Genomic DNA, 20,226 nt, shown 5'->3' on the forward strand with positions numbered 1-20,226 from the left:
GTGTAAGAAAGTGGTCCAGGTTCATACATCTGCATGTCGCTATCCAGTTTTCCTAGCTGAAGAGACTGTCTTCATTCCATTGAATGGTCTTTCCTGTTTTGTCAAAGATTAGTTGGCTATACATTTGTGGGTCCATTTCTGGGTTCTCTATTCTGTTCCATTGATCTGAGTGTCTGTTTTTGTGCCAGTACCATACTGTCTTGATGATTACAGCTTTGTAATACAGCTTGAAGTCTGGGGTCTTACCCTTTCTCTTATTAATGTGGTATATCACATGGATTGATTTGTAATACTGAGCCAGCCCTGTAGCCCAGGAATAAGTCCTACTTGATCATGATGAATAATTCTTTCAGTGTACTGTTGAATTCAATTTGTCAGGATCTTGTTGAGCATTTTTGCATCCATATTCATCAGGGATATTGGCCTGTAATTCTCCTTTTTAGTGGGGTCTTTGTCTGGTTTTGAAATCAAGGTAATGCTGGCATTATTGAATGAATTTGGAAGTTTTCCTTCCATTTCTATTTTTAGAACACTTTGAGAAGAATAGGTAGTAACTCTTCTATAAATGCCTGATAGAATTCACCTGGCCCACGACTCTTGTTGAGTAGCCTTTTACAAGTGCAAGTCAGACTGGGGCACCTGACTGGCTCTGTCAGTGGAGCATGCAACTCTTGATCTTGAGGTTGCTTGTTTGAGCTCTGTATTTGATGTATAAATTACTTAAAAGTAAAAATCTTTAAAAATGCAAGTCAGACCACACCACCCATATTTAAGCCATTCACATTGCATGATCCTTTCACAAGGGTCCCTGCCACCCTCGTATTCACCCTTCCACCCCAGCCACACACCCATCACAGCATTCTTCTGCTCATACTTTCACCCTTACTATTGTCTCTGCTGAACTCTTTAGCTAGTTTTTGTATGACTGGATCCTCCCTTCATGTCTCAGAATAAATGTCACTGTCACAGAAAAAGTTTCATGCACTCTTAAGTAGATCCCCATCTCTCATAGCACACTGTTCATTTCCTTTGGAAAAATCATCGCATTTGGTAGTTTAATTTATTGACTTATCTACTGTGTGTCCAGCCACCAGAACAAAGCTCCTTGATGATTGAAACCTGTCTTCCTGGTTCACTGACAGATCCTTATTAACTATTGTAGTTTATGACATAAAATAAGCCACAGTATACATTTATTTAATGAATGATTATTTTAGTTGTTCTGTTATTTATCCAGTTTTCAAAAATGATCATATTCTTTATCTCACATTTCCAAAGTCTCAACTCTACCTTAACTATTGTTTTTGCCCTCTTTTATCTTGTTTATTTCACTTGATTTGTGATTTTACATTGAGACTAATTAAAAATACAGTATCTACATTTATGATATCTTTTCACCAGTTTCAACTTTTTTATTATACTTAATTTTATTTTATTTCTTAATTCTGTTAAGGCATTCATTTAAAAATAATTGTTGTTTTAGTACCATCTTATTAATGTATTATTATTACCATTTATGTTAATAAATCCTTATTTATTTTAATCTCATAAAATAGTTTCCATCTGCTTAAAAAAATTCCTGACTTTCAGCACTTCTTTCTTGTTTGCTTTTAAATGGAGAGCAGCAGCATTTGGTACACAGAAGTGGTGCCAGAGATGGTCCCTATTGGCAGGGATGAGGTGGCTAGAAATCTTTATTATTCAATTCTTCCATAGGTTCTATTTTTCAAAAAGGATACCTGTTTTTAAACCTCAATATTAAACTTATTCCAAATCTGAGTGGCAGTATTGGATATCCCCATTTTCACACAGTAAGTAACTCATACATGGAAGCTGATTGCCACTAAGATAAAACTTGGTAATGGCTTCTATCTAAGTTATAGCTTGATTTAGAATGAGGTTCTAAAAACCACCATATAGAAAACAAGACACTTTTTAGAAATATCCATAGCATAGATAGAAAAGACTGGAAAAAATCCAAATTCTTCTGAATATGCCTGATATGAACAGAAGCACAAGAGATGGATCATATCCAAACTATTAGAATTTTAATATGTTGATCTGTTCTAAGAATTAATTTGGAAAAAAAATAATTTTCTTTCTTGCCAAGTTTGGAATAGGAAAGAATACTCCCTGAGGGGAGATTATTTTCACCTGTGCTCCCACGTTATGAAAACTAAGAGTAAAACAGGCAAGGTAGTACTTATCCCCTCTAGATTATTAGGAATGAGTCCCTTTTGCCCTGACAATTGAAATGCTTTCTTCCTTTTCATCTGTTTGATTTCATGTTTCCTTCAAGGAACTGGATGGGGAACATAGCTCCAGAGCTCTAGATTCTAGGAAACATTTTCACTACCTAACTTTGGTAAGATCTAGCTACTCACAGAAGAGCCCGTGTCATTAAGAAGCAGTGTAGGAGGTCCTAACTCTTCCAGTTACATATGATGTCCTTGCTACTCACGTTAAGATATTCCCAAATCCCTTTCTGATATCACAGATGCCAAGGTTGATTTCTCTTTGTAGCTAATTCTACTGTCAGCAGCCATAGGACATCACTGCCAAGCCCCCTCCATACGTAGACTTGCACCTCTGCAAAGGGATTGGTTTAGAAAACCTACATGTTTTCCCACCACATAGAAATGGTTAGCTATGCAGTACCTTAGGCAGGATCAGCTAGGTCTGTCTAGCTGTTGTGTCCTCAGCAAACACACTGTGGCAGAATCCTGAACTCCCAAAGCTACAACAAATGAAAACACATGCATCTTTTATAATCACATAATTCTACATTCTAGAACATACCCCCACAATGACGAAAATTCTTCGAATCTGGAGGGATGGGCAATAAAGTTTGTGACCTCATAAATGGAAATTCATCTAGGTTCCAGTGATTATTTCAGCATTAACTGTTTTGAAAAATAAGGTCATTTCTTCCCAATCTTAACATGGTTTCTTGAATCTAATTTAGTGTGCCCAAATATACATGTCACCTTTGTAGGAGTAAATGGATGTCATCAGATGGTTTGTCCTAATTCAGTAGTTTCTTTATATTTTCATATGTGTATACATCCATGCACATGCCTGTGTGAATCTATAAAATGCCATTAATACATGCACAGGTGTTAATATATATATTTCCAATGTCCTGAATTTTAATTGTGAATGATTTAAATACTAGAAACCATAAATTATGATGAAAGTTATGGTAATGCCTAATTCTTGGGCAATCTGAACTGGGAAGGTTATACCCCCATGGCTCATGTTTCTAGGGACAGCTATCCTAATGGAAGAGAGGAACAAATGATCAAATCAATTTATTACTCAGTGTTAGTTTAGTTAGTTGTGTAACAAATAACACAAACTGAGTGATTTAAACAGTATTAAAAGTATTAGCTCATCTGTCTGGAGGCTACCAGTGTGAGATCAAAATGTCAGCAGAGTTGGTTTCTTCTAAGGGCTAAGAGAATCTGATCCATGCCTTTCCCCTAACTTCTAGTGATTTTTCTAGCAGTCTTTGTTGTTCCTTGGCTTGTAGAAGTGTCATCCCTATTGCCCTCATCATTGCATGACGTACTGTCTGTGTACATTTCTCTGTGTCTAAATATTTCCTTTTAATAAGGACATCAGTTGTCTTAGACAAGGGCCCACTCTAATGACCTCATATTAACTAATTACATTTGCAATGATCCTATTTTTATATAAGGTCACATTTTGAGATAGTGGGAATTATGACTTCAACATATGAATTTGGGGGGTTATAGTTCAACCCATAACACTCAGTTATAGGTTTTGTATCTCTTCAACTAATTATTGTGAAATTATTCCCCAAAGTGATTATACCAACTCACTCCCACCAGCGGTGTCTGAGTATTCTTGTTGTTCCACTTGGCATTGACAACACTTGGTATTGTCAGTCTTTAATTTTTATCCATAAGATGGCAGTAAAATTATGGTTAATTTTCATTTTCTTGATTATTAGAGAGGTTGAATCTTTTTCATGTTTATTGATTGTTCCTGTTTCCATTTTTTGTCAATTGCCTATTCTTTTCCTTTGCCTTTTTTTCTATTGTATCCATTAAAAATATATTTATTGCTTATTATGTGCCAGGTACTATTTTAGGCATTTCATATACGGTAGGAAAAAATTTCCATCCACATATGGTTTATATTCTAGAAAGGGTGATGCACAGAAACAATATAAGTAAGATAATTAGATAGCATATTAGAAGGTGATAAAGACTATGAAGAAAACAAAACAGAGAAGAGAACAAGGAGCTCATGGTAATTTGCAATTTTAAATCTCATGGCCAGGGCAGGCCACACTGAAACGGTAATATTTGAGCAAACACTTGAAAGAGGTGCAAGCCGGACCTATGTGCCATCTGGTAGAAGGGTTTTCCAAGAAAAGGCTTAGAAGAACAGCTACCTAAGCAGAGAAAGGCGAATAGGAGGTTAGGCCTGAGAAGTGAGAGGCTGTGGGGGGCTATCTTGGTCAGGGACTTATAAGCAGATGAAAGGACTTTGGCTTTTACATCTTGAGTGAAAACCTATGGGAGAATTTTGAGCACAGTATGTTCGAGAAGGATTATTGTAGCTACTGGGTTGAGAATAATAACATGAAATAAAAAATCAGTAACAATCACGTGTATGTGGTGCTATGTTTCATGCACTGGGCCAGGCGCCTTACATATTTAAAGTCATTTAATCTATTCCAGAGTGCAAGGCAAGAATGGAAGGAAGCAGAGAGACCTGTTCTGGTTAATAGTAATCTTCTTACTGATTTATAGAAGTTCCTTCTTATTCCAGGTGCCATTTATCTTTTGGTGATTTTATGTGGTTGGAAATACCTTTTTCCATTCTGTGGGTTGTTTTACTATTTGTTACACGTTTTGCTACTCAGAATGAATATATATATATATATATATATATATATATATATATATATATATATTTCTTTGTACACGTGTTTATTCAATTTGTTGTGCTTTTCTCCCATTGGCTTTTTAGCAGATGCTTTAACTCCAGTCACTTACAATTTTTGGTTAGTTATTTCATCTTCCCTGCTACCACTGCACTTGGAACAAACCTCTTTTAGAACAACTACCAAATTATTAATGCATATCTTTATCATTGTTCAGTAAACACAAGGATGTGAGAGTCTGTCTTACAAGTTATGTCTCAGTAACTAATACATAACCGGTACTCATTAAATGTTTGTAGAGGAAAGCGGGGAGAAGTGGTATGGTCTGGCATCACTTCACCTGGGGAAATGAGAAGATGGTGTGCTTCCGAAAGTGAAATAGAAAAGTGTCGAGGTGGGAGATGGCCTCACACTGCAAACTGCTTTGGTGCATTAGCCTAGAAACGTGGCTGGCATGAGATCATTTAGATGATACCTCCAGACGACCACTCTCATTTTACTACATACGACACTGTGGAAAGGTTGAGAAATTCGCCAAAGTTAAGCCGAGTGCAGGTTCTGTCGGAACTGTTTGGAAATTTGGAGTGTTTCCCGTAGCCTTTGGGCAAGCCATCACAGGCGGCAAAGACAGGAACCGAGACGTAAGACCCCTATGACACATCCCTTTCCTCCAGCACCTGCTTGTGACGCTTTGTGTACTCACTGCGCATGCGTCAATTTTCCCTTTAGGGATGGGCGGGGCACAGCCTTTGACTCAGTGGAGAGCCTGAGTGCGTGAGGGGGAGGAACAAAGCTGTTTCCTAGGTGACGGTGTGCCGGCCTCGGTGGTGGATTGAGCGGGTCCCTCGGTGGTGGATTGAGCGGGTCTGAGGGAGGTTCCCAGAGGGCTGCGCGTCCCCGGTCTGTCGGCACGGTCATGGCGGGTTTGCTGAAGAAGGTAAGGTGAATGGGGAGGTCATTGTTGGAATTTAGACTGTGCGGGTAGAGTCAGCCCGATAGCCCCTGATCCTGCGGTGGCGGCCGGAACTGGCGCGGGCTTGCGGGTGCTTTTGGGGGGTACTCGTTCTGCTGTGCTTTCCGGGATGGCAGATTTAGTAGCTTCTCTGGGAGAGGCAGAAAAACGCTCCGAACAACTGGCTCGGAGAGACCGATAGCTGGCTGGTTTTCGGCCGGTTTTAGCCAGGGAAGTGGTGGTTTTGCCCTTCCTTAGCGTGGTGGACGCGCGGCGTTGTAACCTGCGTGAACCTTGTTTTGTTTTTGAACAGACCACGGGCCTTGTGGGATTGGCTGTGTGTGAGAGTCCACACGAGGTACGTGCTGCTTCTTTGCTGAGTTCCCAAGGAAGACTCCAACTCTGTGACCTCGTTTGAAAGGCTGTCGGAATGCGGATATTTCAAGCCCCGAATTACAGCTCAGCCTGAGAGCTGTCTTGAGACGAGAACAGCGTCTACCTCGTTGATCCGATGCCATTTCTTGTTGACTTTTCCCGTAGCATTCTCGTGGCTTCGCTGGTACTTTTATGAGTGCCCTCCCATTCCCGTATCTCCAGTTTCCACCTTTTCTCCCGCCTCCCCTTTTCTGCCTGGGTGACCTCAGTACAGTTAGACTTACCGAATATATCGCTCTAGTAACTAACCCCTTATGTCATCAGTTTTCCATTCTAGTGGGTCTTTCCCATCAGTATTCAGAATGCTTGCATCTAACAAACCATCCTCGATCCTTTTCCTCGCTTCAGTAATCACCCCATTTTTCTCCTCCTTATAGATAACTCGAAAGACTTAATCTATACTTAACTGTCTCCAATTTCTCTTATTCCCCTGTGAACACACTCCACTCAGACTTGGCTAGAACTGCTCTTTGCAAGGTCAGTATTTCTTTGCTGCTAAATCCAACGGTCAGCTCTCCTTTCTCATCTTAATTGACCCAGTAACAGCACTTGTCACATTGGGCACTGTCTTCATCTAGCACTTTGTGCGTGGGGCCACCTCAATATCCTGGGTTTTTTTGTTTTTTTCCTCTTATTCTTTTTGCCTTCTCCTTTTCTGGTCGTTTCTCGTATCCCACTTACAAATTTGGGAGTGTTAAGACTTGGTTCTTGGGACTTCTTCAGACTTTTCTCTATTTATATGCGTCTCCTTGTCTGGACCCAACCGAGTGGTTTTAAATACCACCAATACACTGATAATTCTTAGATTTTTTTTGTGGATCACTGACCTCTCTTTATGAGAGTCTTGTATATTTAATTGCTTAGTGGACATCTCCACTTGGATGTCAGACATGCAACCCAAACGTAATGTCCAAAATTGGCTTCTTACTCTTCTCCTTCAAACCTGTTCTTCTCGCAGGCTTGCTCACCTCAATGAATGACAGTTCCATTCTTGCAGTCACGCAGGTCAGAAACCTTGAAATCGTGTTTAATTTTTTTCTTTTGTTTACGCCCCACATTTAGTACTTCATTAAATCCTTTGGGTTTTTACTTTTAACGTATCCAGATTTTGAGTACTTCTCACTATCTCCTCTGCTACTACCATATTCTCAGCTACCATCATCAAGCTGTGGATAATTGCATTTGCTTCCTAACTGCCTCTCGCTTCTTGTCACCGTTTCAGTTTGGTCTTTTTTCACCCAAGCTAGAGTCAGCCTGCTGGGGAGTCAGGTCATGTCACTTTTCAAAACCCTCCAGTGGCTTTCAATTTCACTCTAAAAGAGTCCTAACAGAGGCCCTCCAGATCACGATTCTACATACTGTATTCTACTAATTTATCCTGCTCATTGGCTCTCTATTAGAAGGCAGATTTTTGTGAAGGCAGGGATTTTTCATTCCATTTGTTCACTGCTAGAGCTGTGACTAGCACATGGTATGTGCTCAGAAAACATAAGGTTTGTTGGATGAATGTCTTAATTATGAGTTGATAATGGCTCATTATTGTCTGAAACTGAACTCCTGGTTTTCCCTTTCTAAATCTATTTCTTTTACTGTGGACTCTATTTTGCCTGATGATGATGAGTCTTCCTACTCTCCAGGCTGGAGCTGGACATCACAGTTGGTACTTCTCTTTTCCCTGGATCTTCCCTCATGTTTATTTCAGCGACAAGTTCTGTTGATCCTTTTCTGTAATAGCTCTCCAGTCTTACCTCTTTATTCTCTTATGTGTAGACAATTACAGCAACTATCCTGCCGGCCTTTCTGCCTTTTTCTCCTCCATCGAGTCCTTTAAGTCACTACTACAGGTTAAGTTTCCTGGAACACAAATCTAATCATATAATTTTCCTAAATCATTTAATTGCCCACAGAATAATCCCAAATGCTTTAATGTGGCACACAAAACCACTTACAGTCTGACTCAGTTTTTCTCTAACTTTATCTCCTAAACATTTCCTATGTGTTCTATATTCTAGCCACAGGCTGTCCAATAAAAATATAATGTGAATTATAAATGTAAGCCATGTTTGTAATTTAACATTTTCTGGGAGTCACTTTTTTTAAAAAAGAAAAATGTAAAAACTAACAACATATTTTATCTAACATAGTCAAAATATTTCGGTATATATTCGATATAAAAAGTAATATTTTATATTTTTATACTAGATTTTCAAAGTCCACTGTATGTTTACATTTACAGCACATCGTATTTCAGACTAGCCACATTTCAAGTGGTCAGTAGCCATATTTGGCCAGTAACTACCTTACTGGATAGCATAGTTCAAGAAAAATACAACTGTATACTTATTATGTTCCTTTTTTTCCTGCTATTCAATCCTTTGTGTGTATTCTATGTGAAGATTGCTTTTTTCTACATCTTTAAGTGTCCAAGTCCTACCGTTTCTCCAGGTCTGTCTCAGATGCTGCTTTTTCTTGAACCTTTTCTCTGATATCTGCTGAAGTGACTCCCTCCAACAGAATAATAATAATGCTAACACGTACTGAAAGTTAAATTTTTTTTTTTTCAACGTTTTTTTTAAATTTATTTTTGGGACAGAGAGAGACAGCGCATGAACGGGGGAGGGGCAGAGAGAGGGAGACACAGAATCGGAAACAGGCTCCAGGCTCCGAGCCATCAGCCCAGACAGAGCCTGACGCGGGGCTCAAACTCAGGGACCGCGAGATCGTGACCTGGCTGAAGTCGGACGCTTAACCGACTGCGCCACCCAGGCGCCCCCAACACGTACTGAAAGTTAATGTGTGCCTGGTACTGTTAAGTTACACAACAACCCCTGAAGCGGGTATTATTAACATCTCCATTTTAGAACCCAAGTCTCTTATCACGCCTTTCTATTGCCATATCCTTTGCTAAAATTAAGAAGAGATGAGGGTAAAAACCCACACATAATTTGGATTATATGTTATCTGACAAGGTCTAAATTAGTATAATTAAAAATACCCTCTATATGGGACATCATATTCAAATATATAAATAATGTCTAAATATGCAGATTTTTTTTTAAGAAAAACAATTAGAGGCCCTCAAGGTTTGTTTATTTGTTTATTCATATGTATATTGTGAATATATACAAATAGAAGTAGGTATTAGTACCTATCGATTTTATACAATTAAACTAAAATTTCAAATAAAATACAAGGAAATAAAAAATAATTATGTATGTATATTTATGATTATACTTGTTATTTATGAACTGTCATGAGTCAGGATCTGCTTAACGACTTCTTACCATGTGACTTTACTACTAACCACTGTTTGTGAACTTTAAGTTCACTGTGCTTCAATATGTGCTGTACTCAGTTCTCTTGCTCCTTTTCTCTATTAAGCTTGTGGTGAAACCTTCATTAACATGGTACCAACTCAGTCGTTATAAAGCTGAAATATCATGATTACATTTAGTTAAATTTGATCATCCTGATAAGCATTGCATATTTTACGCATATAGGGAGTTATCTAAAATAATGTAAGGGGGGAGGAGAGAGAGAGAGAAAGAGAGAGAGAGAAAGAAAGAATGAATGAATCTCAAGCAGGCTCCACATCCAGCACAGAGCCTGATGGGGGTCTTGATCTCACGATGATGAGATCCTGATCTGAGCTGAAATCAAGAGCTTTGCTGACTGAGCCACCCAGATGCCCCTGTATTTTTTATTTCTACAGAAATTCAAATAAGAAAACTTGGGGGGAAAATCTGAATTTGAGTGCTTAGGATCTCAAATTGAGAAATAATGATTTAGTAAATGAGTTGATTTTCAAATAGATCATTAACAATAAGTTAGGATGCAGTTTTATTTTTACTTGTTATTATACCTTTAACTTATATACAACTTTTGTTCATGGAGCATGAAAACTGTCCATATTTGTACAGTTGATGCTCGAACAATACAGGTTTGAACTGCATGGGTCTACTTATATGCAGATTTTTTTCAATAAATACAGTACAGTACTGTAATTGTATTTTCCTGATGATTTTCTTAATAACATTTTCTTTTCTCTAGCTTAACTTTATTGTAAGAATACAATATATGACACATACAACATACAAAATATGTGTTAACTGTTTATGTTATTGGTAAGGCTTCCAGTCAATAGTAGGCTATGAGTAGTCAAGTTTCTGGGGAGTTAAAAGTTCTGTGTGGATTTTCAACCATGACAGGGATTGACCCCATAACCCCAGCATTGTTCAAGGGTTCACTATACTCATAGTTTTAAAGGGGATGGTTTTATAGGGCACAGACATGAAGCAATTGTAGCAAAGAAGAGTTAAATGCTTTGTAAAAATCAGAAGTGAGGTTTTTTTAAATAATTCATGAGACTTTAAAGTGTTCCATTAAATCTGGTGATATTTTAACCTGGAAATGTATGTGATTTGTCTTTTCAGAGGCTAAGAATACTGTACACAAAGATTCTTGATGTTCTTGAGCAAATTCCTAAAAATGCAGCATATAGAAAGTATACAGAACAGATTACAAATGAAAAGTTGAGTATGGTTAAGGCGGTAAGTATCTGACTTGATTTTGCTTTCTTGGATTTATGGTTTCCGGTGCAACATTAACAACAACAAAAAAATCAGTTGCTTGTGTTCTGCATATTCTGCATACTTCCTTTCATTTCTCTTCTTCTGTGCTTTCCTTCCATCCTTTTTCCCTTTCATTCAGCAAACTCCTGTCCACTAAGTGCTTTCCTTCTGCAGGCCACTATTAGATACTGGAGTGGAAGAATAAGGTCAAGTCCCTTCTCTAGGCTAACATTGTCGCTGCTTCTTTAACCTCTTTTCCCTCTCAAGTCCTTCACTGATTGTTGATTTATTTATAGATATGTCAGTCTTATCTCTAATCTAGTTTCAGAGTAAAGAAGAAAATGAAAGTAAAACAAACAAAAAATGTGTGTTGTGTTTAAAGAAAATTGTCAGAAATAACTATTTTAAAAAGTGCTTTGTTGCAGAGAGACCAGGTTAGTCTCTTAACTACCAGAAATTATATCAAGCATTGTTAATGGGCTGAATATGTACCCACACCCTCCCCAAATTCATCTGTTGAAGCCCTAACCCTCAATGTGGCTGGAACCTCTACAGAGGTAATTAAGATTAATGAGGTCATAAGATTGGCCCTCTGCTCCAATAAGACTAGTGTCTTTATTAGAAGAGACAGCAGAGGAACACCTGGGTGGCTCAGTCAGTTGAGCATCTGACTTCGGCTCAGGTCACGACAGTTCATGGGTTCAAGTGCCACGTCGGGCTCTGTGCTGACAGCTCAGAGCCCAGAGCCTGCTTCGGATTCTGTTTCCCCATCTCTCTGCCCCTCTCCTGCTTGTGCTCTGTCTCTCTCTCAAAAATAAATAAACATTAAAACAAAATTGAAAAAAAAAAAGAGACAGCCGAGAGCTTGCACTCTCTCTGCCATGTGAGGATACTTTGAGAAGGTGACTTTCTATAAGCCAGAAAGAGAGCTCTCTTCAGAAACTGACCCTGTCAGACCTCAGTCTTGGACTAACAGTCTCCAAAACTGTGAAAAAGTAAGTTTCTGTAGTTGAAGTCATGCAGTCTATGTGATTTTGTAATGGCAGCCCTAACAGACTAACACAGGCATTTTATAGCTTCTAACTCCAAGGCTGTAGCCATATGGTAGACTGCTGCTAGTTCTTTTACACCAAACTATATTGTACTGTTGTGCAATTAAATTTTTAAGTTATTACATTTTCACACTAGCAGTTATCTCATGGATTTTTATAATTATCCAAAATAGTGTTCATAAGCTTGAAAGATAATTTACATATATGTGATAAGTGGCCCTAATGTATTCTTAGTATTATTAGGTTAACATAACAAACTCTGTAGTCCAAAGAGCATAATTATTTTTCCTTAGGTATACAGCAGGACCATGTATTTTGATTTGGAACATTTATTCTTGATAAATGTGAAAGTAACTTATAGATTAAAGTCTAAGGGGGAAGTTAGCATTTCTTTTAATTTCATGTTTTCCTTGAGGAAAATGGGCTTATGCCGTTTTTCCCATCACAATAAGAAATTTCCTTTTTCTTTTCATGAGGTGAAGCTCTTCAACTTTGAGTCTTTCTCTGCTTGCTTTCTTCATAACTGTTCCTCCGTATTTTATTTCTTTAAAGCAGAAGGACTTTTTTTTTTTTAATGTTCATTCATTGTTTGAGAGAGACAGAGACACAGAATGCAAATGGGGCAGTAGCAGAGAGAGAGGGAAACACAGAATCTGAAGAGGCTTCAGGCTCTGAGCTGTCAGCACAGAGCCCGACATGGGGCTCAAACTCATGAACCACAAGATCATTACCTAAGATGAAGTCGGACGCTTAACTGACATTCTTTTCTTTAATCTCCTGGGTCTCCTAACAGTGACTGGCCTCTCTGCTCTGGGTTTGAATTTTGGCTTTATTTTTTTATTTTTTATTTTATTTTTTTAAAAGAAGGGCTTTAGGGGTAGCTGGGTGACTCAGTCAGTTGAACGTCTGACTTCGGCTCAGGTCATGATCTCACGGTCCGTGAGTTCGAGCCCCGCGTCGGGCTCTGTGCTGACAGCTCAGAGCCTGGAGCCTGCTTCGGATTCTGTGCCTCCCTGTCTCTCTGACCCTCCCCCATTCATGCTCTGTCTCTCACTGTCTCAAAAATAAATAAACATTAAAAGAAAAAAGGGCTTTATTTTTTGTTTTTAATGTTTATTCGTTTTTTTCAACGTTTTTTATTTTTATTTTTGGGACAGAGAGAGACAGAGCATGAACGGGGGAGGGGCAGAGAGAGAGGGAGGCACAGAAGCGGAAACAGGCTCCAGGCTCTGAGCCATCAGCCCAGAGCCTGACGCGGGGCTCGAACTCACGGACCGCGAGATCGTGACCTGGCTGAAGTCGGACGCTTAACCGACTGCGCCACCCAGGCGCCCCAATGTTTATTCGTTTTTGAGAGAGTGAGACAGACAGAGACAGAACACAAGCGGGGGAGGGGCAGAGACAGTGGGAGACACAGAATTCGAAGCAGGCTCCAGCCTCTGAGCTGTCAGCACAGAGCCAGAGGTGGGGCTTGAACTCAAGAGCCATGAACTCATGACCTGAGCTGAAGTTGTATGCTTAACTGAGTGAGCTGCCCACATGCCCCTGAATTTTGGCTTTAAAACTTAGTTAATTCTGAGTTAAACAATCTTTCTCAAACATGTTCATCTGCTTTCCCCCACCCTTTCTTTTCCAACTATTATTTATTCAAGAACCACTGAATGCCTGTTATATGCCATGTGTGGTTGTAGGCATGGAAGCTAGTGCCTATAAGGAAGTGAACAAAACATAAAAATCCCTGCTTTCTTGGAGATTACACATTAATGGTGGGAGGCAAAGAATTAAGGAAATAAAGGAAGTGATTACATGGCATGTTAGAAGATAGTTAAGTGCAGTGAAGGAAAAATGGAAAAAGAGAATGATGTGTTTCAGGGTCAGGGATGTTACATATATGTATTTGTTTCCTGTGCCTCTTCTAATAAACTTAGTGGCTTAAAACAGTAGAAATTTATTCTTTTACATTTTTGGAAGCCAGAATTCTAAAGTTAGTATCAAGGGCCCAAATCAAGGTTATCAACAGGGCTACACTTGCTTTAGAGGTTCTAGGGGAGAATCTGTTCCTTGACTCTTCAGCTTTGGTGGCTTTTAGCATTTCGTGGCTTATGGCCACATCACCCTTATCTCTGCCTCTGTGGTCACATTACTTTCCCTTCTTCTATGCATAATTTCCCTCTGCCTTTGTCTTATAAGGACACTTGTATTTGGGCCCACTTAGATATTTTAGAATAATCTGCCTGTCTCAGGATTTTTAATTAACATCTACAAAGTACTTGCCATATGGGGTAACATTCATAGGTTTCAGAGATTAGGCCATGTACATTTTGTGGGGCATTATTTAGCCCACCACAATATAAATTATTATCCTAGTGATCCTTACTAAGAAGGTGACATATGAGCGATGGAAGTAAAGAACAAGCCATGCAGATATCCCTGGGCAGCCAGCAGATGCCCTGAGGCAGAAACATGCCAATTCCTGTAGAAAATATCTTTGTTTTTTTCTCCCTCTTTTCGTTCCATTTGTGGGCCAAAAAACCATCCTACTTAACACCTTATGTATGTGTAAGTGTGTACATACTTCCGGCTCTCACAAAGCTCAGTTGACTAGAAATAAATAAATGTATGTCGTTGAATTTTCTAGGTATTTTTTTAAATCTCTTATTGAAGAATAATGTACATAAAGAAATGTGCCGTCATCATAAGTGTAGAGCTTGATGACTTTTCACAAAGTAACCACACCCATGTTAACACCAAATCAAAAGGAGGACATTTCCAGAATGCCCAAACTCTCTCGTTCCCCTTCAAGTTACTACCCTCCTAAAGATAACTACTCTTCTGACCTCTAACACGAAAATTCATTTTGCCTGGATTTTCACTTTTTATAAATGGAATCATCATGCTGTGCTCTTTTGTCCATGGTTTCTTTCACTTAATACTGTGTTTGAGAGAATCATGTTATTGCATACAGTTGTAGTTTGTACATTCTCACTGCTATATAGTATTCTGTTATATCCAAATACTGTATTTGTTAATTATATATGGTCATTTGAATTATTTCCAGTTTGGAGTTATAATTTGTGCTACTGTTCTTGTGCTAACATTCTTGAACATGTCATTTGATTAATGTATTACGCTTTCTGTTTGGTATATACCTAGGAATGGAATTCTGGGTCACAGGGTAGTATTTATTTTCAATACCAATGCTCTCAGAGGAAATACAGGAAATACTAAGAAAATAAAGTGATATTTTAAAATCTGTACTTTAGAAAGACTGAATTGGGCATCGTATTTCTTACTGTTGATAAGCAAGTTAATATTAAGACAGAAAAGCAATAAAATAGTAGAGAGATGAAATGGGTTTCCACCACATATTTGGCAAACATTAGTAAGGATACAATGAAAGAAAAATTAATTATATTTGCCAAATTAAGTGCTATTTTATATTTGGGTCTTTTTAATTGGAATATTGGCCTCAATATCCTAATTAAATATTAGATATAGATATCTAATTAAATATTAGATATTGCACTCCTTTGTTTAAATCTTTTTTTCTTTTTTTTCCTTAAATTTTAGGAACCAGATGTTAAGAAATTAGAAGACCAACTTCAGGGTGGCCAACTGGAAGAGGTGATTCTTCAGGTAAAGAAAAAGTTGAATAGTTAGATGTTTGGTTTTAAATGTTCAGAGGCACAATATTTAGAGATATAAAACTGACATTCCAGAAAAAAAGGAAAACTGAATTTCTTTATTTATATCAACTCTCAAATATAAGAATAATCACATGTAGGAAATCTTTCTATCATGTATATGTCAAATATTTATCATTAATTATGCATGAATTTATGAGGCTTCTGTTGGAAAATTGGAGTGTGAAACACCTTGAATTTAATCAGCATGTTCTTGTTAGCCTTACTTTAGTTCAAACTAGTAACACGGTGTTACTGTTATATGGACACTTTTATCTTTTTAGATACAAATACTTTTATGTTTTAAAGTCCTAGTATATTTTTAATATGGAGAGATACAGATCTTGTGAATCATAAAATTAAAATACACTTTTATTTTTGACTGTTGGATTAACACATTTATGTTGGCAAGAATGCTGCAATTTTTAATTAAATCGGGAGATTATGCCTTTTTTTTAGGTTGTGCGTTTTTTCCTGAATTATTAGTAAGGTTAAACTTAAAATATGTTCTTGTGTTTTATATAAAGCATGTCATTAATGTTTTTACTCTATCATTTGTGTTTAGTATTTTTCTTCTTTATTTCTTTGAGTGTTTTTTCAAATAAAAGAGATACTAATCATTGTCTGCACATTTTTTTAGTCTGTTCTTTGCCTTTTGACTTCAACTGAGTATCTTTTCTCATAATTTTCTTGATTAAATCACCCTGCCCCTTTGCCCCACCACTTTAGAACCCCCTCTCCCATATTATAGGTTTAGATGTCTCCCCTTAAATATGTCTGATATTCAGTTCTGTTTCATTTAATTTGTACATGTTTTTGTATTTAAAAAAAGTGCAACTATTTATTCTTTTCTTGTGTTTTATTAAAGGACAAAGAAAAGGAAATACTGGGTAGTATTGGTGATGAGGGAGTTATATCACCAACAGACATGATATGCAAATTCAGAAGAATTGTTAGATGACTCTGTAAAAGAGGAATAGGGCATTCAGACTGCTTTTTATGAATGTAGACCATTTTCAGTCATTCAAAGGCCTGTTTTCCTGGCCTTTCTATATTTCTATTTGCCAGCTGTTGTACCATATGGGAACTTGATGCTAACTTCTTTTCCTTTTCTGTTCCTCTTTCTTTTCTGTCAGATTTCCCTTTGATCATGACTTTATTTAACTGATACATTAATTTATCATACAGTTATAGTCTTAAAATTCAGTAAGTATTTTTAAGTCAGCTGTGCAGTTCTCCATGTTTTATGGGCAATAGTAAGATTAAATTTTAATAATGTTTTACTTAACCCAATATATTTAAAATATTATTAAACATGTAATCAATTTAAAAATATTGACATATTTTGCATTCTTTTTTATACTAGGTCTTTAAAATCTAGTGTGTATTTTGTACTTGCAGCACATATGCATTTGAACTAGCTGCATTTCCAGTGTTCACTCAGTAGTCACATGTAGGTAGCAGACAGCATGAGAGGAATAAGGAAAAGGTAGTGAGTGTGTTAGAAGCTAAAGGAAGGGAGAAGGGGTGGGCACTGGGCCACATGCAGCTGGGTCCAGCTATGTTCTGGGTTAGGCAGCCTCCTCACACTACACAATGCCTTGGGGGCTTAAAAATGTTCGAGGGACCTGGGCCAAAGGGCAGTCAGGGATACTTTTAATTAGTGTTTATACTGTTTTCTCATTGCAGCATTAGTAAATCCCTCCACCTCCAGATTTCATTTAATCTACTCTTTAATTCATTGTACACATTTTAGACTGTTGCTGCTACACACAGATTGTCTGTTTTGTACCACTGGCATAAATGAGGCATTGCTTTAAACTACAGAATTAACAGCCTGTGATAGAATCTGGCACTTACTCTGTATTTGAATTCCTTCTGTGACATCCTGACAAGTGTTTAATAGTGTTCTTTCTTCTAAGTTGGCCAGAGTTGTCATAGGTCTTTTGTTGTATAAAAATTGTGAAATAAAAAGATACCTGAAATATATTTGTCAAATATGTTATAAATTTGTTTCAAGGGAAAAAGTAAATATAACAACCTTTGATAAGGAAATTAATTCAATCAATGAATATTTTTTGTCCACCTGTGATATTCTACATTCCATAGATCACTGTTTTACAAACTGTGGATCTCAAGTGATTATGGATCAGTAAAATCAGTTAGATGGGTTGTGACTAGCATTTAAAAAAACATAATAGAGAATAATGTATCATAGCTAGTAAAAGCAATCATATTTTTAGTTTTGTTTTAGGTATATGTGTGTGTTGTGGTTCCCTTAGTAGAATTTGTTTGTTGTGTTTTACGATGGGCCATGATAAAATAAGTTTGAAAGCCGTTCACACTGGTAAAGAGACATACTTCTGATCCTCAAAGAATTTGGAGTCTAATAGTGAAACAGACAATTAGTTTGAAAACTCACCACATAAGCTTTTGGACACTCTAATAGCAAATTTTAATCAAATAGAAAAATTCAAAAGCCATCTTTTCTTACTCATGATTGTGTAGCTATGAAAGGTAAGGTAATTAATGATGTAGAACATTTGATGGTAGAATAGCTTATTAGGTATGAATATGATAATAGTTCTGATAATTATATTTCAGTCATTAGCTATGGTAAATATCTATTAAATAGTATATTCAAATGCTCTTTTAAAAAATTTTTATTAACAGGCTGAAAATGAACTAAGTCTGGCAAGAAAAATGATACAGTGGAAACCATGGGAGCCTTTAGTGGAAGAGCCTCCTGCCAACCAATGGAAATGGCCAATATAATCATCATTAAATGACTAGCATGTTGATGGGAAACTGATGTAATTAAATGTTCCTTATTATTAATATCTAAAATCAAGACAACTAATACAGAACATATTTAGGAGACTTGTTAAAATTGATGACTGTGGTAATAGGGATTTGTGAATCCATACTTGATATGTAAAGCATTCACTTAAATTATTTCAAAATTTTTCTTTTCTTTTGTTTTTTTTTTTTTTTTAAACAGGTTGTGGAAAGATTGGAAAGTTAATTGGAAAAGTTCTTATAGATTTTCAATGCAGAAGCCATAGTTGAAATGTGAAGTATTTTTAGGCATGTCTTCAACACATCATTTAATGGTTTTTATCCTGAAAAAAATAGGAAAGATACTTAATTAGTATTATTGTTTAGACAAATTTTATAAATCACTGAAGTGAAGTAGTAAAAGTGAAAACCATCAAATTGTAGTTGTACAGTTGAGGAAACTGATTTGGTATTTGAAAGAAAGACCTATTTATAGTAATTGTAAAAATGTTTCCTTTTGTCTCATTTAAAGAAGTTAGCTTTCTGTTCCTTAGCCTTTTGTTTTCTTGATCAACCAAAGTACATCAAGGTAGAGATAGAATTTATGTAAAAGAAGAGACATAGAGAGTTCCTAAAGTTTACCTGACTTATGAACAGGCTTATATTCAGAACATCTCTGTGTCACATGGGTTGTAACTTCCAAGTAGAATCACTAGGTGGTTTTCACTAAGTTTCTAATATGAGTGCAGCTGGGTATCAAACCGAAAATAAATGCTATCGAAGGAAAGAAACAGTTGGCATAAATTACTTTTAATGTGTCCTCACCCTTTTTTCCTAGGCCCTATCATTTCTAAATACTTAAATTTGGTATTTTTTAACTTCAAGATAATGCTCTTGTGCGTTTGTATGCATATGTGTGTGTTTTGCCATTCCTTGTGGCAAAGCAGAATCAATTCAGAATTTTTAGAATGAGAAAATTGTATTTTTTCCAATATATTTCTCCCCTTACAGCGCTGTAAATTAAATGGTAAATAAATATTAAATGAAGTGGATTGAGTTACTTTTTAGCAGTCTGAATGCAAGAGAAAGCTTCTGTGGGAGAAGTGGGAAAAGCTTTAGAGGGAGTCAGAAGTCCAGGGGTTCTCATTCCCATGGTCCTGTTGCCGTTGTGAACTCAGTGACCAAGTGGAGGCAAGAAGAATTTATGATTTATAGCTTCCTTTCCAGGTCTAAGCATTTGCTTTCACTATAATAAATTATATTTATAGCCAACCATTTTTTTCAGGTCCTTTGAGCACATAACAAACAGATGACTTGGTGTGTCTTTTCTCCAACGTTTTAGCCCCACTTCCACGGTTCTTGGGTGTCTTATCTATTTCACCAACAGAGCTTCTCTGTGCCTGTTAATTAAAAGGACCTTATTGGGGGCACCTGGGTGGTTCAGTCGGTTAAGCGTCCGACTTCGGCTCAGGTCATGATCTCACACTCCATGAGTTCAAGCCCCGCGTCGGGCTCTGTGCTGACAGCTCAGAGCCTGGAGCCTGCTTCGGATTCTGTGTCTCCCTCTCTCTCTGCCGCTCCCCTGCTCATGCTCTGTCTCTCTGTGTCTCAAAACTAAATAAAAACATTAAAAAAAAAAAAGGGGGGGGCCTTATTGATGTTTGCATTAGAAATGCTAGTGGTAAGGGCGCCGGGGTGGTTCAGTCACGTGAGCATCCAACTTCGGCTCGGGTCACGATCTCACAGTCTGTGAGTTCGAGCCCCACGTTGGGCTCTGTGCTGACAGCTCAGCCCTCTCTGCCCCTCCCACCTCCCACACTCTGTCTCTCTCTCTGAA

General features: G+C 37.4%; 2 protein-coding genes across 3 annotated transcripts in view; one reads left to right on the forward strand and one right to left on the reverse strand.

Moving 5' to 3' along the window:
* The window catches only part of ASB15 (ankyrin repeat and SOCS box containing 15), a 61,276-nt gene extending 55,722 nt beyond the window's left edge, over positions 1–5,554 (reverse strand). The window contains exons 1-2 of the mRNA XM_058724436.1: positions 5,259–5,554; positions 2,659–2,737 (exon numbers count right to left, since the gene is read on the reverse strand). The gene's annotated coding sequence lies outside the window, so the exon portion shown is untranslated. The remainder of the gene's footprint in view (positions 1–2,658; positions 2,738–5,258) is intronic.
* A 155-nt stretch (positions 5,555–5,709) lies between these two features.
* On the forward strand, positions 5,710–19,441 carry NDUFA5 (NADH:ubiquinone oxidoreductase subunit A5). Of its 2 annotated transcripts, XM_058724438.1 has the most exons (5): positions 5,724–5,855; positions 6,184–6,228; positions 10,739–10,855; positions 15,499–15,564; positions 18,285–19,441. In XM_058724438.1, the coding sequence occupies exons 1-5, from the start codon at positions 5,835–5,837 to the stop codon at positions 18,384–18,386; spliced, it is 351 nt and encodes a 116-aa protein (XP_058580421.1). In that variant the 5' UTR covers positions 5,724–5,834; the 3' UTR covers positions 18,387–19,441. The 2 variants fall into 2 exon arrangements, with proteins under 2 accessions (XP_058580423.1, XP_058580421.1); XM_058724440.1 differs by lacking the exon at positions 10,739–10,855 and having other exon boundaries at positions 5,710–5,855.
* The last annotated feature ends 785 nt before the right edge of the window (positions 19,442–20,226 follow it).

The sequence above is a fragment of the Neofelis nebulosa genome, chromosome 4 (assembly GCF_028018385.1).
Source record: "Neofelis nebulosa isolate mNeoNeb1 chromosome 4, mNeoNeb1.pri, whole genome shotgun sequence".
NCBI lineage: Eukaryota > Metazoa > Chordata > Mammalia > Carnivora > Felidae > Neofelis > Neofelis nebulosa.

Excerpts from the sequence above, each read along its gene's own strand:
- NDUFA5 (XM_058724438.1), top strand. The coding sequence starts at position 5,835 with ATGGCGGGTTTGCTGAAGAAG. Across the intron at positions 5,856-6,183 it reads TGGCGGGTTTGCTGAAGAAG|ACCACGGGCCTTGTGGGATT; the intron begins GTAAGGTGAATG and ends GTTTTTGAACAG. Across the intron at positions 15,565-18,284 it reads TGGAAGAGGTGATTCTTCAG|GCTGAAAATGAACTAAGTCT; the intron begins GTAAAGAAAAAG and ends TTTTATTAACAG.